This window comes from Dromiciops gliroides, chromosome 1, assembly GCF_019393635.1.
Source record: "Dromiciops gliroides isolate mDroGli1 chromosome 1, mDroGli1.pri, whole genome shotgun sequence".
In the NCBI taxonomy this organism is placed as follows: domain Eukaryota; kingdom Metazoa; phylum Chordata; class Mammalia; order Microbiotheria; family Microbiotheriidae; genus Dromiciops; species Dromiciops gliroides.
Genome location: NC_057861.1, coordinates 542186757 through 542207615, shown reverse-complemented (window position 1 = coordinate 542207615; position 20859 = coordinate 542186757). Strand labels below are relative to the sequence as shown.

Sequence of the window (20859 nt, the reverse complement as noted above, 5' to 3'; positions counted from 1 at the left end):
TTTCTGGTTTTGGAGTTAGGACAAGGCTTCTAAGTGACTGAAGAATTTGTTGGCCCAGAGACTCCACACTGCCATCAACAACTTAAAGTTCAAGGCTGGGGCACCTAGGTGGCACAGTGGATAGAGCACTGGCCTTGGAATCAGGAGGACCTGAGTTCAAATCTGGTTTCAGACACTTGACACTTACTAGCTGTGTGACCCTGGGCAAGTCACTTAAGCCCAATTGCTTCACCACCTGCCCCCTAAAAAAAAGTTCAAGGCTCAATGTGGAGTGACACCAGCATAAATTTTGTCTTTCTGACAGTGAAAAAGCAACAATGGCATTAACTAGTGAGAAGGGCTGAGAAGTATCCATGCCCACCTGCTCAACAGCCTGTTCATAGTGCCTGAAATTCTCCAGTTCTCGCTTGGTCCTTTCAGTGAGCTGCTGGAAAATCTGCTTTCGCCATGCTGCTGTCTGGGCCGGAGTGATGGACAAGGATAATGTCTGCATAGAGGTGGAGAGACCTGAAAGCCAGAGAGACATGACAGTCCTGGCCATGTCTAGGGTGAGCAAGCATCACTCTATGAAGGAGGGTGCCAAATAAAGGCAAACATTTCCCCAACCCCCTTTTTAAAAATGCTTTTCCCAAGAATCACAAAAACAGAAGAACAAACAAAATCACTCTTCTTCACTTTGTCAGAAACCATTAGTTAATGGATAAGTCCTAACTCCATCACAGCACCATAGCTCTGGAGGTGGGAGGGACTGTAGAGGTCACCTAGTCCAACCCACTCTTTTTTTTTTTTTTTTTGCATGGAGCAATGAGTTAAGTGACTTGCCCAAGGTCACACACAGCTAGTTAAGTGTCAAGTGCCTGAGGCCGAATTTGAACTCAGGTCCTCCTGAATCCAGGGCTGGTGCTTTATCTACTGTGCCACCTAGCTGTCCCCCAACCTGCTCATTTTAAAAATACAAACACTGAGGCCAAAGAAGGTTAAGGCCACATAGGTAATAATTATGAGAGGTAAGATCTGAATCTACGTCCTCTGACTCCAGAGCTAGAACTCTTTCCAGTGGACTGTCCTTTCTCTAAAAGGAATGCAGTCACAGTTAATGCCTTTCTCTTAAGCTAAGATGAAAATAAGCTAACCTCATCAGGAGAGTGAAAATGGATTAGGGCTGGGGGGAAGAACTGGGGGAGAGAAGTAAAGAAGGGGAAAGGATCTCAAGCGATTTCTGCTACCCAATACTGTGGGAGCTAGTTCTTTTTGCATGTTATTTTATTTTTCAGTAAACAAGTATTTACTCCCTCCCACCCTATCTCCAATAATAAAAAAAGAAAAACAAACTGTCGTCAAAAATACACATAGTTGAGTAAAACAAATTCCCAAATTCTCCATATCTAAAAATGTATGTCTAATTCTGCATCTTGAATCCATCACCTAAAAGCTCGTTTCTAAAATCCACACACACACTTGAGCCTCAGGAAATTAAATAAAAAGCTAGTTAGCACAGTTGACTAGGGAGGAGTGCTAACAGATCCAAAGTCACAGGTGCAATGCTGATATGAACCATTTATGACCTGTTTACTGTTTCATATTGATGGCCATGGCCTGCACCTGTAACCTTGGCCTACCATTTTGCAGGTGTGTGCTGCTGGTCACAAGGGAGCCTGGGCTAAAGAGTTTGGATGGTTCTGTGCAACCCATCCCTACCACTAGGCAAATGCTTCAGGACTCTGACATCTGCGGGTCATCTTCATATCCTACTTTAAAAGTCAGTAAGAAGCAGGGGAGGGAGCAGGAAAGACACAAGAGTAATCTTTGCAATGAATCAAGCTCCCAGTAGGAGGACTCCTTGAGGGGGATTGCTAAGAATGGCTAAACATCATGGCAGAAAAGAGCATCTTTTGGCCCCTCCAGTCTTGGTCGCCCACCACTTTTTGCTGCCCAGAGTTTTGTCATGCAGTACCTGTTTACAAAGTCATATTTCTGGCTCTGGGGGGAAGAGGAATCCAAAAGGACACTCACTCCTCAAGTTTTTTAGCATCTGCTCTCTTAGCCTTTCAAAGCCAGGAAAGGGGGTGGGGAGAATTGCCCTCTGGGGAGTTCTATACAAACAATGCCCTGAAAATCCAGCTAACCAGTCTCAAAAAGGGATATGGCATATAGGCCAACGGCACCCCATTCAAGGATTTTAGGGCACTCTCCTCAAATGCCTTTCCCCTTGTCTGATAAACGCAGGGGACAACTGGGGTTGGCCGGGCAGTTTGCTCTGAGGCCCCTGCCGCTGTTAATGCTGCTCCCCCAAGGATCCCATGACAAAGCACCTGAACAGGTCCCAAATCTTGGTTTCTAAATGTTCACCAAATGAAAATGGAGTGCCCTTAAGGTGAGTGAACACTACAGATGTTTCAACCAGTACATTCAGAGCTCTGGGGTACAGCTGGAAGACCCCTTACTTTCCTGCCAGCAAACACTAGTCTGTTTTTAGAACTGAAGTTGTCTGTCCCTTTCTTGTCTACCTGTGGTGGGAGAAATTCCCTGTTGTACCCAGAAAACTAGATCAGTTTAGATAATACCATATTTCCCTTCCCCAAACCATCCCCCCAACATATATTGTCAACTGACTCATGCTTCTCTTCCAAACCTAAGTCAGGGGTATAACAATCTATATATTTTGGATACAAAAAAGGATCCTGATGATGATCGGGATTGATGAAGCAGACAGAGCACTGGACTTGAAGTCAGAAATATGTGAGTTAAAATCCTGCCTCAGATACTTAGCAGCTAAGTGATTCTGGATAAGTCACTTAACCCTTCTAGACCTCAATTATCTCATATGTAAAATAAGAAGGCTGTCCTTGATGACCTCTAAAGTCCATTGCACCACTAATCTATGAACCCTATGTGGCTTCATTTCCCTGGACCTCAGTTTCCTCATCTGTAAAACGAGAGGGTTGAACTTAATTATCTCTGAGATCACTCTCATCCCATGCATGGAGCCTGACCTGCCTCAGCTCATCCCAACCTTTATTTCTTCTGTGATTATCTCTGTACCTATGTCAGGTCAGATCTAACCAACTCTTTGTTTGTTTGTGGGGCAAGGAGGGTTAAATGACTTGCCCAGGGTCACACAGCTAGTAAGTGTTGAGTGTCTGAAACTGGATTTGAACTCAGGTCCTCCTGAATCCAGGGCTGGTGCTCTATCCACTGCGCCACCTAGCTGCCCCCAGATCTCACCAAGTCTCAGCCCTACCCCAGCCCAAGAAGGTAAATACCTGACTGAATAGTGAACCACTTCAGAACTGTGTGTGTGTCCACTGTGCAGCCTCCTCCAGACACCCAGGCCCACAGTGGGTGATCGTCAGCTCCATAGCCCTCCTCCAAGCCCATAGGAAAGAGCCCCAGAGAGGAGAGGCTGGTGGTCTCGGCATAGCAGGCTGCTAAGTGGGAAGAGGTCTTCCGAGTTTCCTTCAGGTCAATGTTGGTCCAAGGGAGCTCAGCTGGAGCAGGGTCTGGCCTGGGAGCGGGAGCTGTGGCCTGAGCTTTCCCATCTCTGTTTCCAGATGAGGCTGCCTCCTCTTCACCGGGGTCCGCCTGAGCCCCTGAACCCACATCGGAGCTCTCAGGGTGGAGTCTGTTGTTACCTGGAGACGGCTCATGCTCAGACACCAGCCCATGCCTCTCAGACTCAGAGGAAGTATCGGTGTCACTGGGAGCCAAGGAGTCACCACTGCCTCTCACTTCATCACCAAAGAAACAGCCAGCACTGGGTATAAAAGCACAGCAAGGCTACTGTTTATACACACATTGAATCACCTGAAGAGCTCAGCTCCTCCCCCCCCCCCAACCATGTCCTGGGATATCGGTAGGTGGAGGGATTCCTATTGGAGGAGCTGAAGGAGTCAGAGACACTCATTTTATCCCCACTCTGGGGGGGGGGGAAGGGGGTCTCAGTCTGATGGAACCAGGGCAGCTCTGCTCAGAAGAGGAATGCCAAGTGTTACCCTCTCAGTCAGTCACTGAGCTAGGAGCTCAGAGTCCCTTCTCTGCCCCATACCAGCTGTGTGGCCTTGAATAAGTCATCTAACCACCCTGTGCCTTGTTCTAGACAACAAGGTTGGACTCCATGACCACTAAGGCCCCTTTCATTTCTTGCAGCCTGATTCTATGACAGCTTTCTTGGCACCTGGCTCTCACTCATCCTCATCTTTCTGCCAGTCCACGTTTTTCACCTTCCTTCAAAACCCTGCTCCAAATTTGGCTCTTCCACGAATCCTTCTCTTTTTATGGCCACCTAACCCCAATCTACCAGGGCTGACTAAGCACCTCCTCTGCCCCCAAGCCTATGCTAAGGGCTGTCAGGGATAAAAGATGTATAGAACAGGGGCCTTGCTCACAAGGTGCTTATCATCTGGGGGGACAGGACCAGCAGAAATGAAACAAGTATAGCACTATGTGCTTCCAGAGAAGGGGGAGACCAGATGCTGGAGAAGCTGGGGGCTTCATGGAAGAAGCAGTGTTTGTACTGGGCCTGGAAGGATGGATGGGATCTGGATGAGAGGCAAAAGGACAGGCCCTCCAGCTATGGAGAAACAGTATGAAGAAAGGCAGAGATGTGCGAATGTGTACAACTTGTCTGAGGGAACAAAAAAGAAACCTGTCTGAGTGGAATACAAAGGGAGTGCCAGGGAGCAGGCAAAAAATAAGTTTGGATAGATAAGGTGGGGTAGGTTATGGAGAGGCTGGAAACTAGGCAGAAGAGTCTGGACTCGATACAAGGGGCAATAGGAAACCACTGTGAATTCTGAAGCAGGGCAGGGCCAAGGTAAAAGTGTCTTAGGAAGGCTGGACTGGCAGTGACGCTTGGGATGTACCGGAATGGGGAAGAGTCCGGAGGCCAGAGGACCAAGAATGGGACTGCTGTCAGCTCCTTCCTTTGAAGACCAAAGGGCCTCATCTAATGCTTTTCAAATAGTGGAACTTTAACACCCTTCTGATGAAGAAGACTAGGCCTTCTTCCTAAACTGGAAAATATCTATCCCATCCTCGCCATTCTACCGAGCCCATTCTTACTGCGCGCGCACGCACACACACACACACACATAAACACACTACCTAAGAAGGCTGGATGAGCTGCCAGTGTGAGATCGGTCATTCTCTCTGTTTGCAATGATGGCCTTCCATGTTTTTCCACTAAGCTCACTTGGTGTAATGCCTTGTCGAAAATAAACTGCTCGATCATCACATCCAATTCCCCAAACCTAAAAAAGGGAGGAAACAAGGTGTCTGGAGTCAAGTCAATAAGCATTTATTAAACACATACTATATGCCAGGCACTGGGGATAGATAAACTGGGTAGCTCGGTGGATTGAGTGCTAGGTCTGCATCAGGAAGACCTGAGTTCAAATGTGGCCTTGGACAATTACTAACTCTGTAACCCAGAGCAAGTCACTTAACCTCTGTTTGCCTTAATCTACTGGAGAAGGAAATGGCAAGCCACTCCAGTATCTTTGCCAACAAAACCCCAGACAGTATTGGTGTGCTATGGTCCACAGGGTCACTAAGAGTTGGACATGCCCGAATGACAACATGTTCTAGACACAGGGGCCGCAAAGAAAGGCAAACAAGAGTCCTTGCTCTCAAAGAAGTACACAGCCTGATGGGGGAGAAAACATGTAAAAAGCTAGGTACTAATAAGATGCATACAGTATACACTGGAGATGATCCCAAAGGGAAGGTGCTAGCATTAAGGGGACTTGGAAAGGTTTCTTGCAGAAGGTAGGACTTAAAAGAAGAAAGGAGCTGGAGATGAAGGAGAGAGTTTCAAACACAGGACAGCCAGTAAAAATGCAGAGTAGGAAGTGGAATGTCTTGGAAGGAAGAAGGAAGAAGAATGGAAAGGCTGGGAGGGGGCCAGGTTATGAAAGGCTTTAAAAACCAAACAGAAGGCTCATATTTGATCCTGGAGGTAACAGAGCCACTGGAGTTTACTGAAAAGGGAGGCAACATTTTCAGGCCCGAGCTTTAGGGAGATCATTGTGACAGCTGAGTGGAGGGTGGACTGGGGTGAACCCAAGAGGGTTTCCATTCAGATAAGAGAAGGGAAGAACTTTGGTAGTGAGAGGGATGGTAGAAGGGGCCATCAGCATGTTGTATTTGGGGGACTAAACTTGTGGTTTCAGTAGCATAAGATGCTTCTGGTCCCTTTACCAACACAGAACAGCGCCTGCTCAGTTACTCTGCAGCCCCAAGAAGATGAGTGACTTTCCCAAAGTCACACTGCCACACAGCTAGTAGTCATCAGAATTAATACCTGAACCCTGGTCAAGGGGATGCTGGGAGCACCAGATGATGGGGAAGAACATAAATGTAAAGGGGGAAAAAATTGCAAAAAGCCAACTTTACAATTTGGCCCGGAGCTGAACTTCCTACCACCACTTTATCTAAAACACTGCTGTTGTCATTGTCATATTGAGGGGGAGGAAGAGAGGATTAAGGGTAGAAAGGGCAGGGCAGAGCACAATTTAATTGGCTCTTGGGCTCTGCTGCCCCTCCTGTCCTGAGTCTGGGAGTAGTCACTGGCCTGTGGCCTGGCTGCAGATCTCTTAGGGGGCCAGAGCTGAAGAGAGGTCCCGGGCTGGGAGAGCTGGGTCTCATATGTTGAAAACCAATCAGGTCACATCTAAATTTTCCTATTTTTTCTGAAGGGAAGCCAAGTGACTATAACAACTTGCTGTAAAATGATCTCGAATCAATCCAGGTAGCTGGTTGGTACTGTGGACTCCCTTCTCATTTGCCAAATTCACTTAGACCTTAGTGCTTCTGATGAAACTAAATCTGGAACAGGTAATAATTCAACCAAAGTTGAGTGTTTTCCATGAAGAAATTTGCTAGACCATGAACAGGGAAACCAAGAGGTAGCATGTTTGAGAACAAATTGTTTTTTAAAAGAACTTTAATGGGTCTGGAAAGATTTGTATGAACTGATGTATAGTGAAGTGAGCAGAACCAAGAGAACATTGTGTACAGCAACAGCAATATTGTTCAGTGAACTGTGAATGACTTGACTATTCTCAGCAATACAATTATCAAGACAATCCCAAAGGATCAATGATGAAGCGTACTATCCACCTCCAGAGAAAGAACTGATATTGATGGAACATAGATTGAAGCACGCTATTTTTCACTTTCTTTCATTTTTTTTCTTTTATTCAAGTTTTCTTATACAAAATTACTAATATGGTAATGTTTTACATAATTGCACATGTATAACCCATATCTGATTGTTCACCACCTCAGGGAGGAGGGTGTGGAGGGAGGAAAGGAGGGATAAAATTTGAAACTTAAAAATGTTTATTATTTTTTAAAAAGAACCTTAATGTATGAATTGCTTGCATGCTAATAGTTATTGATCTGAAAAATCAGAGAACTGGAGAAGTGCCACAGTATCAGAAACAGACGAAAGTTCTCATTTTTTAAAAGGCAAAGGTGAATTCTCTAAGCCATAGAGGCAGGGGAGTTTGACTTCACTTCTTGGCCAAATAATAAGCACATTAGTAAAGGAATGGTTTGTAAACTCTTTGAAAGGGAAGCAAGAATTCCTATAAGTCCCCAAGAACAATCGATGGTAGTCCAAGCTTGTTTTTTAGATAGGGTTACTAGACTGGTAGATCAGGGGAATGCCACAAACATTGTCAAATGACTTGCTGAAATCCAGGCATACACTTTTCATTAATGGACTGCCTGTAGAAAGGATGGGGATTGGGGCAGCTAGGTGGTGCAGTGGATAGAGCACTGGCCCTGGATTCAGGAAGACCTGAGTTCAAATCCAGTCTCAGACACTTGACACTTACTAGCTGTGTGATCCTGGACAAGTCACTTAACTCCCATTGCCCCACAAAAACAAACAAACAAGAAAAGGATGGAGATAATAGGATCCAGAGATTTAGATCCAGAGAGGACTTTATAAATCATCTAATCCAACTCCCTCAATTTTAGAGGTAAAGAACTGAAGCCAAGTGACAAGTAAAGTGACTTGGCCAGGTTAATGCAGCTGGTAAGTGTCTAAGGCAGAATTTTAAAGTAAGTCTTCTTGACTGTAAGTCTAGCACAATATCCACTGCATGCTGCTTTTCAAAATATGGGCTAGGTATGATTTAGGCCCACAGATTTGAAGCTAAGAAGGGTCCTCTAAGGTCATCTAATCTAGCTCCTCATTTTGCAGATAAGGAAACTAAGGCTCAAAGAAGTTAAGAGACTTGCCCAAGATCATCCAGGTAGTAAAGTAACAGAGACAAGATTTGAACTCAGGTCCACTGACTCTAAATCTAATACTCTTCCCCCTAAGTGGAATGATCAGACCCAGGGTCTGGTGTGAGTAAGTGATTACTGTCAGCCTAGAAGGAAGTCTCTTGTGGCCCTACTATATTTTCCATGCTGATTAATAAGTAGATGAAGGGGGGCAGCTAGGTGGCACAGTGTATAAAGCACTGGCCCTCGATTCAGGAGGACCTGAGTTCAAATCCAGCCTCAGACACTTGACACTTACTAGCTGTGTGACCCTGGGCAAGTCACTTAACCCTCATTGCCCTGCCCCTCTCCAAAAAAAAGTAGATGACGGTCTGGGCAGTACACTTACACTTATTGCATAAGGAGGGGCTGCTGCCCAGGACTCTAGGACTTTGTGAACTGTTTGTAAATTCCTACACTAAGAATAAAAAAAATTAGTCGTACAATTACTGAGGGAGTTACGGTTGGACAACACTTTATCTCATTAAGAGAAATAGCATGTCCAGAACTAGGGAAGTGATGGTCTGCTGTATTCTGCCTTGGTCAGACCACATCCTGACCTCAGCTGTAATATCATGCTTTAGAAGGAAGACTGACCAACTGGAGCATGTTGGGGGGAGGGGAAAGGGTGGGAAAATGACAGTGCAAACCAAATGATGAGGGGACAAGAGACTGTGGTTTACAAAGGTTGGTAGGATGAATGGGGGGATGTGTAGGCTGGAGGAAGAGAAGGCATGAAGGAAGGAAAGAGAAACAGGAGAGCTGTTTTCAAGTTTTTCAAGAGCTTTTTAGGTGAAAGAAGGATTAGATTTGTCCCTCTTTGGCCCCAGGACAAGGAGTAAGGAATGGAAACTGCAGAGAAACCAGTTTAGATTTAAATTCAAGAAAAGTTTTTAACAAGTGGAGCTATCCAACAGTGCAATGGACTGCCTCGGGAGGCAGAGTGGTCTCCATCACTGGAGGTCCTTAAGAGGAAGCTAGAAAACCACTTGTTGGGGAAAGAGGAGAGGGATCCATGCTTCTGGTGTCAGCTGACCCCAACATCCAGGGACACCGGCCTCCCTGCTGCTCCTCAAGCACAACAATCCATCTCCCCACTCTGAGCATTTTCCTTTTTCTTTTTTTTTTGCAGGGCAATGAGGGTTAAGTGACTTGCCCAGAGTCACAGCTAGTGAGTATCTAAGGTCAAATTTGAACTCAGGTCCTCCTGAATCCAGGGCCAATGTTTTATCCACTGCGCCACCTAGCTGCCCCACACTCTTAGCATCTTCACAGGCCACTCCCCAAGCCAGGAACTCTCACCCACCTCACCTCTTCCTTCTAGCCTCCAGGACTTCCTTCAGATCTCAGCCAAAGTTCTCCCTTCTATAAGAAGCCTTTCCCAATCTTCCTTAGTCTTAGTGCCTTCCCCCTGAGATACCCTCCAACTAACCCTGTACAGACCCTGTTTGTACAGAGCCATTTACACGCTGTCTGCCCCATTAGAGTTTAAGCTACTTGAAAGCAGGGATTGCTTTTTTATTTTTTGCCTTTCTTTGTATCTCCTGTGCTTATCATAGTGCCCGGTGGATGTCAGGTCCTTAATAAATGCTTGTTGACTGATGATTGACTAAAGACGAGGTCCATTCCAACTCTGAGATTCCAGGATTCTTTGGTTGCAGTGAATAATTATGAATGAGTTTCATCTCTTCATTCAAGTAAGCTAGCTAAGTGGAAGCTAGAAAATATTACATAAGTAATTGGACGAATTTATTTTATGGGCCTGAGTCAGTGGCTATTCTACTTATTATGGGCTTATAGACTTAACCTCTATTCCACAGACATGGCATTAAACACCTAACCCTGAAAAAAGTATACAGGTAACAATGAGGAGAAAGCCCGTGTTTGAGAATGTGTAGCTAAATCAGTGTAAATCCATCAGCACCTGTCCTGCTAATGGTGGGTTAGCAGTGTTACAGCCACATCTACAAAAGATGACAAATGTTTAAGAAAGTTATAGAGTTGCATTTTAAAAAATGCATTCCCTATGGATGCAGACTGACCCATACTATTTCTTTTGTTTTTGGTGCTGTTGTTTTTCTTTTCTGAGGTTTTTCCTTTTTGCTCTGATTCTTCTCTCATAACATGCCTAATACAGAAGTATGTTTAATGTTATTGTACATATATAACCTATATCAGATTACTTGCTGTCTTGGGGGGGAGGGAGGGAAAATTTTGAAACTAGAAATCTTATAAAAACAAATGTTAAAAACTATCTCTACATGTAACTGGAAAATAATGAAATACTTTCATAATTTAAAAAAAATGCATTCTCAAATTTGGACTTTTCATGAACTCCAACAATGTTTCTCTACCCTAAGCAGTGAGGATGCAAGATAAAGATGTCTCTATACTCTGTCTAACATTTTCAAGAAGCCAGAATTTAGCCAGATATAAAGAAATCTGTCTGTTCAGCACTTTTAAATGATCTCTTTTCATTATCTAGGAAAGCACCCTCCTCCCTATTAATCTACACTAAAAATGTACAATCCATTCAATATCTTTCCACGATGAACAAAACCAGTACCAACCTCTGGCTAAAACCAACCCAACCCATCTATATATCTCTAAGTATCCACATGGTGGCCTCTTCTAGAGGGTAATTGGGCACATGCCCAAGAGCCTGAGGGCAGGCCAACTCTGCTTGCGTACTTTTTCCCAGAGGAGGGGAGGGGGAAAATCAATGGCCTGAGGTCTTAAAAATCCTGTCTAGTGGCCTGGAATCTTGGCAATCTTCCTGATCTTTGGTAAGGCTGCCTCACCTAGTAGTCATTACTGTACTATTTACCCCAGGCATCCTCATGGTAATATCTGTACACTGGCTCAAACACCCAACAAATGTTCCCAACATATTGTGCCGTCCTACCTGGTCATTTAACCCTACGTTTACCATCATCATTTCTCCAACCATCTCAATCCAGCTGGTGCCACAGGGATTGTGAGAGTTGACACCTCTTCTGAACCAGACCTGGGGAAATCAAGGAAGAAAAAACACATCCTTAGAAAGTCACAGGGTGGGGCAGCTAGGTGATGCAGTGGATAAAACACTGGCCCTGGATTCAGGAGGACCTGAGTTCAAATCCAGCCTCAGACACTTGACACTTACTAGCTGTGTGACCCTGGGCAAGTCACTTAACTCTCATTGCCCCGCCCCCCCCCAAATCATAGGAAAGGTAAACTAATTGTGTTATACCACAAGTCGGTCCAAGAAGTCATTAAAAAAAAGGCTGCAATTTTCACCAGCCCTAATACTTTTGCTGGCATGACAAAAAAGCATGGAACAGTAGATTGAGAGCTGGCCTCGAAGCCAGCAAAACCTGAACTCACGTCTTGCCTCTGACCCAAACTGACTGGACGATCCTGGACAAGTCACTTAGCTTCTCAGTGCTCTCCAGGTAACTCTCTCTGGCTAAAGTTTCAGATAAGAGGCTGAACCGCAGAGTTCCCATCCACAGGTGCAGACATCCCTATCCCCACCCTAACACTTACTAACTGTACAACAGCTGGCAAGGCCTCTCCAGAGTGACAATATTTGCACTACCTACATCAAAGGGTTGTTGTGAAGATCAGACAAGGATGTCTATCACATGCTTTGTTACCATACAGTGCAAGACAAATGTAAACTATTATTACTGTACCCCATTTCTAGAATAGCTGAGCATTTGTTGACCAGAGAATCATTAGAGGTTCTGCAAGCGGGGAAAAATTAACTCTCCAGTAGATAGGCTGACTGAGCCACTACTGATAACATAAATCCTTACTATTTTTTAAAATATATTTGTACAGTTGGTTGGTTGGCTGGTTGGTGGTTGTCCTTTGTTCTCAAAGAGGACCAAAATGACATCTCTACATTGGAGTCAAGGTACAGTGTGTCTGACTGTGGCTGATCAGACCAGTGTGAACTTGGAAGGCTCTACCACAGGTCAGGCACAAATAGTCCACATGAACATTTGGAGTGGAGATGTCTCTAATTTTTTTTTTTTGGGGGGGGGCAGGGCAATGAGGGTTAAGTGACTTGCCCAGGGTCACACAGCTAGTATGTGTCAAGTGTCTGAGGCCAGATTGAACTCAGGTACTCCTAAATCCAGGACCAGTGCTTTATCCACTGCACCACCTAGCTGCCCCATTTCAAAATTTTTAAAAATACATTTGTACACTTACTCTCCAGTAGAAGAGGTTATTGAGCCACTACTGATAATTTATATTCTTTTTTAAAAATGTATTTTTATATTTCCTAATAGGTTGCTCTGCCTACAGCCTCATCCCTCTCTAATCTATCCCTCCAAACAGGTGCCAAGTTCATATTCCTAAAGTGCCAATCTGTCCATGTTGTTCCCCTGCTCAAGAAACTTCTGTGGCTCCCTATTATCTAAAATGTTAACTTCTGCTTGACATCTCAAGCTCCCCACAATCTGGTTATATCCTATTTTCCACATTTGTCTTTCCTCACTCCCCTTCACATACTATGTTCCAGCTAAACTTGCTGGCTCTTTCTTCTATAGGACCTCCCTTCTCTTCTTTCTCTGCCTTTCGCAACCTACCCCCAAATCCAGAATGCCTTCCCCATTCACCTCCTCCTCTTGGAATTCCTTCTTCCCTTCAAGGGAAGTCTGCCTTTCTTTCTTTTGTTTGTTTGGTTTTGGGTTTTTTTGTGGGGCAATGAGGGTTAAGTGACTTGCCCAGAGTCACATCTAGTAAGAGTCAAGTGTCTGAGGCCGAATTTGAACTCAGGTCCTCCTGAATCCAAGGCTGGTGCTTTATCCACTTTGCCACCTAGCTGCCCCATGAAGTTTTTCTTGATCTCAAATCCTTCCTCAAAATTACTTTGTCTATTTTGTGTTTATTTATCTGGGTACAGGTTAATTTCTTCCAGTAGAATTTAAGCTCCTTGAGGACAGGAATGTTTTCATTTTTATCTTCGTATCTCTAGCATCTTATATGGCAGTCAGCATTAATATAACACTTTAAGGTGTGCAGATCTCTCATTGTTGAACCTCATGACCACCCCATGAGGTAGGTGCTATTATTACACCCATTTTACAGATGAGGAAACTGAGGCTGACAGAGGCTGAGAGTTTTAGTAGGCACTTCCCAAACACATGCTGTTGCTATAAGATCTTTCCTCCTGAAGTGAGATGTCTGATCTCACTTACCTTTGCAACATTCCTCTTACAGATGTAGATATTGGGTCCACTGAGGTTCAGAGGTTAAAGACCTCATGCAATGACTCAGAGCTAATGCCAGCTGGTATTCCAGCCTGACTCCAGTGCCAGGAACCACCCTACTGCCAGCTGTGCTCTTTCACAGCAGGCATTACCAGCAGGCATGAAAGAGGGAGGACACTGGCTCCATTACCAGCCAGGGCAGTGGCTGCCCTTCTCCCCTAGATGGTGTTTCCTCTGTCTATCAAATCTAGAGAGTAACCCAAGGGCTGAGACCAAGTCTGCTTTTAAATTCTATTGGAGCTCACAACTACTTAGGCATAACAAAGAATATAGAAAAACCTCAATTAGCCAGAATGTCTGGGGGTTCTGGTTAATTTAATTCTCTGGTTGGCTGCGGAGTAAGGCATTCATCTTTTCTGTGGGAAGGCTTTCTAAAAGGTCTTAGTCTACCTTCAGTTCTCAGGAAGTAGCAAACAGAGAACATAAGGCATCTTTCCTGCCAGGCTGTGGTTCGTGCCTAGCCTCCAGAGTCATGACTTTAAACGTGAATTTGCAGTATCTGAAACTGGAAGAAAATCTAGATGCAGAAACAGAGGAGGCTGACCCCGGGGCATCTCCAAGAAGTGAAGGCTCAATGTTATATTAAATCAAATGATCTCTATCACTTTGACGAGAGCTGTTTCTCATCTTGGCATCTCTGGGCATGGGGAAAAGGTTCTGCAGCCACTACTAGTCAAACACGCTAAGTAAGAGTTGAGAAGGCATGCTACAATTCAGAGGACTGTACAGTACTTTTGGGTAGTTATCACATGACCCAGAAATGACAATTTCAACAGACGATACAAGTTATGGGGCTAATGTCTACTTTGTTCTATGTCAAGAATGGAGTCATACTCTTCTCAGCAATACAATGGTCCAAGATAGTTCCAAAGGACTCATGATGGAAAATTGCTCTCCAAATCCAGAAAAAAAGAACTATGGAATCTAGATGCAGATTGAACCATACTGTTTCTACTTTTTTTTTTGTATTTCCTTTTTGCTCTGATTCTTCTTTCATAGCATGACTACTGCAGAAATATGTTTAATGTGATTGTAGATATATAACCTATATCAGATTGCTTGCTGTCTTAGGGAGGGAGGAGGGAGGGGAAGGAGGAAGAAAAATTCGAAACTAGAAATCTTATAAAAACAAATGTTGAAAACTATCTCTACATGTAACTGGAAAATAATGAAATACTTTTATGGAAAAAAAAAGAATGGAGTCACAAAATCAATGAAAAAGTAATAATATATTAATATCACAAAAGGGAGCAAAATGTAGGCTTCAGATTCCCTCCAACTCTTACTTTTCTGTCTTTAGTGACTGCCCAGACCACGCTGACACCAACAGAGACGTGCATGATCCCATTTTCAGGCACTGGTGGTTCCACTATTGACCAGGAACTGCCTATATGCACCCAAAATAAAAATATAAGAAATCTAAGATCAGGCAAGAGTTCTCTAGGGCTCTCTGAGCTTTCAGGGGACATGAGACTCTGGGTTAGCGACCATCTGCTCATTACCTTTAGGGTTATTTCTATCAATTCCTTCTCGAACCATTGCTTGACCTTCCCAAAGGGTAGCCCAGAGGAGATCATAGGGCCCACAGCTGATTTGTACTGCTTCCCCAGGGGTTTCTACAAGTGACCAAGAAGAGCCCTCAGGGTTTGGGTGGCAGACATCTTCTCTGTACCATACCTAGAAAGAAAGAAAAATGCATAATGGAAAACTTCAAGTATGCTGTGTGCTGGTGTAAGGACCTCTTTCTGATCCATAGCTATGAATCAGTACAGAATTTCCCCTCCAACAGAGACTATTCTCTTTACTCCTTAAACAGTATTTATTTACGTAAGAGGCTGTAGGTTTCTGACAGTTCCTAGTGGCTTTGCTTTGGGTCAAAGAAAGACTAACATTTTCTTACGTTCACCTTGACTAGGTAAGCTGCCTAAGTCAGGGTCAGAACAGTTGTCACTATGTTTGCCTTGATATTTAGAGAACCGGTTGGGATTAAATACAAGCACCAAAGCTTTAAATAAACTCAGCAAGAACTCCCCGACTTTCACTGAGACTTAGCCTTCTGTAGACGTGTCTAACCCAGAAGATTGAAAACCTGTTCCCAAAGCTTGGGAGGAGGGCTGAAAGAAGTCATTCTGGCTCCATAGCTATCTGCCTCCCACATGCAGTGCTGGAATCTTTAAACAGAACGTGGCTCTTCAACCCCCAGATCTCAACCTAAGCATTATGACTGCTTTCAAGCTCAAAAGTGTAAAGTCCTGGCCTTTGACTGTGTCGGCTTATTATACTAAGCAGAAGATAGACTAAGCACTCTGCTAAATATGGCGGCAACATACACACAATCACATGTATATTCAATTGCATACATGAATGTCTACATACAGATATACACACATGCCCCAAAACTACACACACACACACACCAGTTTTTAAATAGCCCATGGTTCAGGGGCAGAGAGGTAATAGGCTGCAAATAGTGGCAACATAGTTTGTCCTACATGTCCCCCTAGTGGAGGCCTATACTTAAGGCATCCCTGAACAATGAAAAAGCAAGTCCCGTCCAAAGAGGAAGTTGGATGTCAGAAGGAGGCCAGGCAAAGAAGGAGCAGGAAGGTTAATGAGGATCGTGGGTATTGGGATCTTTACGACTCATTCTGGATGGATGAGGGGGACAAATCCAGCCTAAGGCTCCAGGAATGGGGTGGTGGAAAAGAGGAGGTCCTAAGAAGGGTAAAGGAAATGTCTGGGCTTTGTCATGTGCAAATGTGCAAGTTTTATTGGTCCCACCCAGAGGCCTAAAGGATATGCAAAGTGAGAAAAAAGTTAACAGTCTGCTCGGTGACTCTGCCTTCTCCCATTTCTAAGAATGTATGTATGATTCAGCTACTGTGGCTGTGACTGATCTTTCTCCTTGGTCACCCATTGAACTATCCCATGTATTTTTTCACTTGAGCAGATTTAATTTAGTTCTTAATTACAGTTTTATATTACTGTTTGTTTCTTGCATATTATTTGTTTCTTGCCTCTCTAAATTGTAAGCCTTATTTATTGCGGTCAGGGGCAATGTTGAACTACTTGTATATATCTGACACAAAACAGGAACTAGGTTCAAATCCTGTCTGGGACAATTATTACCTGTGTGACCCTGGGCAAGTCATTTAAATTCCCTGAGCAGTTTCCTTATCTATAAATGGGAAGGTTGGACTAGGTAGCCTCAGATCCCTCCAGATTTACATTTATGATCCTATGAACTATTCAATAAACACTAATTCTATAGACACATGCACATAGTCAATTTTTCACTATCCATATTTGGGCTTCACTATTTCATGAATTATTTTGTCAAATTTCTGATCCCAGTCAGGCTACCACTTAACTCTGCCATTTGTTCTTGGGCTCCTTCCTCCTCTTCCCCCCCTCCTCCCCACCACATTCCCCAACCCATCTCACCTGCCAGGCATTAACCAGCATGTGTACAGGGAAGTAAACATAATTTTAATATTTGCCTAAGACAAATACAATTTGGAAGGCAAGCTATTCTAAGGCTAAATAGAAATGATTTCTGGATAAAGCGCAATCAAAATAGTGTGGAAAATTTACCAAAACCATTACAAAGCCAAAACAGAAATTTAAAAAAACCCCAAACACCATTTGTTTGATATTCTGTGTTGCTGCTTTTCTTCACCAGAGCAGATCCTGAAGGCTAGTGGTCATCTTGCATATTTATTCCTAGGTAGCTTGAATACACTTAAGGGATACATTCCCACACACACATGCTTATACCCCTGTTCTGTTCCTGGCTAATTGGTCTCACCTTCTCTGATCAGAATAAAGGGGCCCAATCTCCTTTCCTTTAAAAAACATCAGTTATCTGCTCTGTGTTCAATAGTGTGCTAGGCCTGGGGGGAGAGGGGAGGGAGAGGGAAAGGGGATGCCACATTAAAAAAGAATTTAAAAAAAGAATAAAACACTGCTTACACTGAAGGAACCTGTGAGTCTAGCTGAGGAGACATCAAATACACACAGAGAGATAATTAACAATGTTAGGCAGTATCTGCTGAGCTTCAAATAAATAGCATAAATAGTAAATACTACAGGACTTCAGAAGGGGAAATCTTGAAGGAGTGAGATAATCTGAGGAGGCAATATCTAGCTGGGCCTTGAAAAATAGATAGACTTTCACCTTGTTGGGGGCAGCTAGATGGCACAGTGGATAAAGCACCGGCCCTGGATTCAGATGGACCTGAGTTCAAATCTGACCTCAGACACTTGACACTTGCTAGCTATATGACCCTAGGCAAGTCACTTAACTCTCATTGCCTCGCAAAAAAAAGAAAAAACAAAACAAAAATTTCACCTTGTTTCTTGTTTGTTTTGGTTTGGTTGGGGTGGGGTGGAGGTCAATCAGGTAAAATAAGTGCAATATTTTTCAATCTCTTTAATTTCATGGTATACATATACATTTATAACTACACAGTGATATACTGGGTGAAGACAGAGGAAAAGAAGGGCAGAAACCCTATGTTGAAGGGAAACATGTATGTATGCAAAGATAGAGGGGCTCAATGATGGTTATGATGGAGAAAAGGACAAGTGAAAGTCTTGTACTTGTAGCCAGAAGCTCATCAACAGTGATAGCTAAACCATGAGGCTTCACATTAGTTGCTACAGACACCTGGGCCAAGCCTTCATCTGTGTTCTAATTTAGGAGGATGAACAGACAAGGCAGGAACATCCAGAGACTTCAGGGTTACATTTGATGAAGGGAACATGCAGGGCACACAGGCAAAGCCAGACTTGGTGTCCATCCACACAAAGTAAGAACTACAGCCTGATTCAGAGGACAAATGTAGTTTGGTATAATACAGTGTGTGCATAGGGTACTCTGAAGGATTATGGCTTCCTAAAGAGGAAGTTTTGTTATAGACCAGAGTTATGGAAAGTAGGTGATCTATAAATAATGGCTCACTGATGACAAAGTACTAGGCATCTTCAACACCAAAGTGAACTACTAGGAAATTTAAAAGAAAAACATTTCATCACCTTTCTACATCTACATGAGGAAATAGACTCCATCATCGAATCTCAATGAAAACAAGTCTGACTGGACATACCCTACCTCCTTCCCTTATCCTCATTCCCTACCCCAGGCTAGGAGAAAGGATAAAAATAAAAACCATAGTACTACCTTGCCTTGCAGAGAAACTGCCCACACAGATAGTCGACCTACAGGTTCATCTGTGATTTCCCATCCTCCAATGGAGAGATCATTGAAAGGGTCAGGAAGCTGTTTAGGGTCATCGTGGGATGGAATCTGAAACAAAGAAGGAAGAGCCCAAGAGGAAACCAACTAATGGGACCATGAAATAGAATGAATACTCCAAAATCTTCCTTCCTACCCTTTAGGAGAATGCAATATTTATATTAAATTCTCTATCACCATCGTTACTGAAAGGTCCAAAATTTCTATCCCTCTTTGACCTTTCATTCTTCTATTAGCTAAGCCTGATCCATTTCCTGCGAGTCAAAATGTAGCAGACACATTTGCCTAAGATTCTGCAAGACAAACACTTGGCCATCATTATTATGCAAGGATATAGTATTATATTGTGTATAGGGAATTCCAAGGGCAGCTACATGGCACAGTGGATAGAGTACCAAGGCCTGGAGTCAGGAAGATTCATTTTCCTGTTTGCATCAGTTTCCTCATCTGTAAAATGAGGTAGAGAAGGAAATGGCAAACGAATCCAATATCTTTGCCAAGAAAATCCCAAATGTGGTCCCTAAGAATCAGACGTGACTGAACAACATCAACAAATAGTGCATTACATATATGTGATATATAATGTACTATATACAAATACTATATATATCACATATATAATGCACTGTAGACAAATATAATACTATACACATGTGTGTACATATATACACATACACACACACACACACACACACACACACATATATATATGGGGTACAAGGACTAGAAAGAGAGACTAGATCACATAAAATCTTTTGTTCTACTTTCTATTCTAAAATGCTCTTTTTTGGTGTTCATTAAATTCATAATAATTTTTTTTTTTAAATAGGGACTACATCTGTGATTTCATTGACATAAGGAACTCCCAAGTGAGGATATTTCCTCTACCAGTGCAGGTCAGCCCCTTCTCTGTTCTTCTTCTTAGAGGCTACCTAGAGGACAGAACACTGAGGGTCAAGGGGCTTGCCCAGCATCACAGAGCCAGTGAGCATCAGAAGCAGGACACGAACTCAGGTCTTCCTGGCTTCCCTGACCAGCTCTCTCTACTCTATAACTCAGCTTCTCTAAGACATTTATTTTACTGGTATCTTTTGTTTTTACATCACCTCCATTTACCTCTTCCCTCTTTCCCTACCCTCAACCCCCATTAGCCAGCTTTGGAACAAAAAATTAAAAAGGGTAAAAAATAGCAGTTTAGCAAGAATAATCAACGTAATACCCAAGTCTAATAGTATAGGACATCTTACTTTTTTTCAGAGAGTTTTTATTTGACCCATAACAAAAGGGAAACAGTTCAGTCAACTTCCATTTAGACTTTTTTGGGGAGTCACACAGGCAAAAGATCTTTTTTTTGCTCCAGATCTATGATTTGATCAGTGTTAGGAACTCTAGCTGTGGAAATCCTCTCCACTGATGCAGATTAGCAACTGGTGGTCTGACCTGGGGGTCCTTAGCTTTTTTTGTGTCATAGAGCCTTTTGGCAGGCTGGTGAAACTTATGGTTTCCTTCTCAAAAGGCAGTTTTTAAATGCATAAAATAAAATAAATAGAATTATAAAAGAATCCAATTACATGAAATATCCCTATCAAAATGTTTAAAAAGGGGCAGGTAGGTGGTGTAGTGAATAGAGCACCGGCCCTGGAGTCAGGAGTACCTGAGTTCAAATCCAGCCTCAGACACTTAACACTTACTAGCTGTGTGACCCTGGGCAAGTCACTTAACCCCAATTGCCTCACTTTAAAAAAACAAACAAACAAACAAAAAACCTTCCCCAACCTCAGGTTAAGAAGACCTGGTCTAAGTGCTGTCCAGGGACATTGAGAGGGTAAGTGGTTTGTCCACAGTCACACAGCCAGTATGGGCCAGACTGAAAGCCCCAAATCCCTTAGTCCATATCTGTGGCTCCATCTATCTGCCATCCATGCTGCTTCTTGCTACAATAGCCTACTATACAGTTATTTTTAAATTACAAGTATGCAAACTCTCTTGATGCATGGAAATGTGTGTATGAAAGACTGTTAAGTAAAAAAGATTGAATGCAAAATATTTACACACCCATTA

General features: G+C 43.3%; 1 protein-coding gene across 3 annotated transcripts in view; it reads right to left on the bottom strand.

Annotated features, from left to right (window-relative positions):
- The window catches only part of TECPR1 (tectonin beta-propeller repeat containing 1), an 82345-nt gene that overhangs the window by 39326 nt on the left and 22160 nt on the right, over positions 1-20859 (bottom strand). For all 3 annotated transcript variants that reach the window (XM_043984210.1, XM_043984216.1, XM_043984223.1), the window contains 7 exons: positions 18724-18849; positions 15044-15218; positions 14828-14928; positions 11183-11284; positions 5104-5249; positions 3264-3754; positions 362-507 (listed from right to left, as the gene is read on the bottom strand). In XM_043984210.1, the coding sequence (XP_043840145.1) occupies positions 362-507; positions 3264-3754; positions 5104-5249; positions 11183-11284; positions 14828-14928; positions 15044-15218; positions 18724-18849 (1287 nt within the window). The remainder of the gene's footprint in view (positions 1-361; positions 508-3263; positions 3755-5103; positions 5250-11182; positions 11285-14827; positions 14929-15043; positions 15219-18723; positions 18850-20859) is intronic.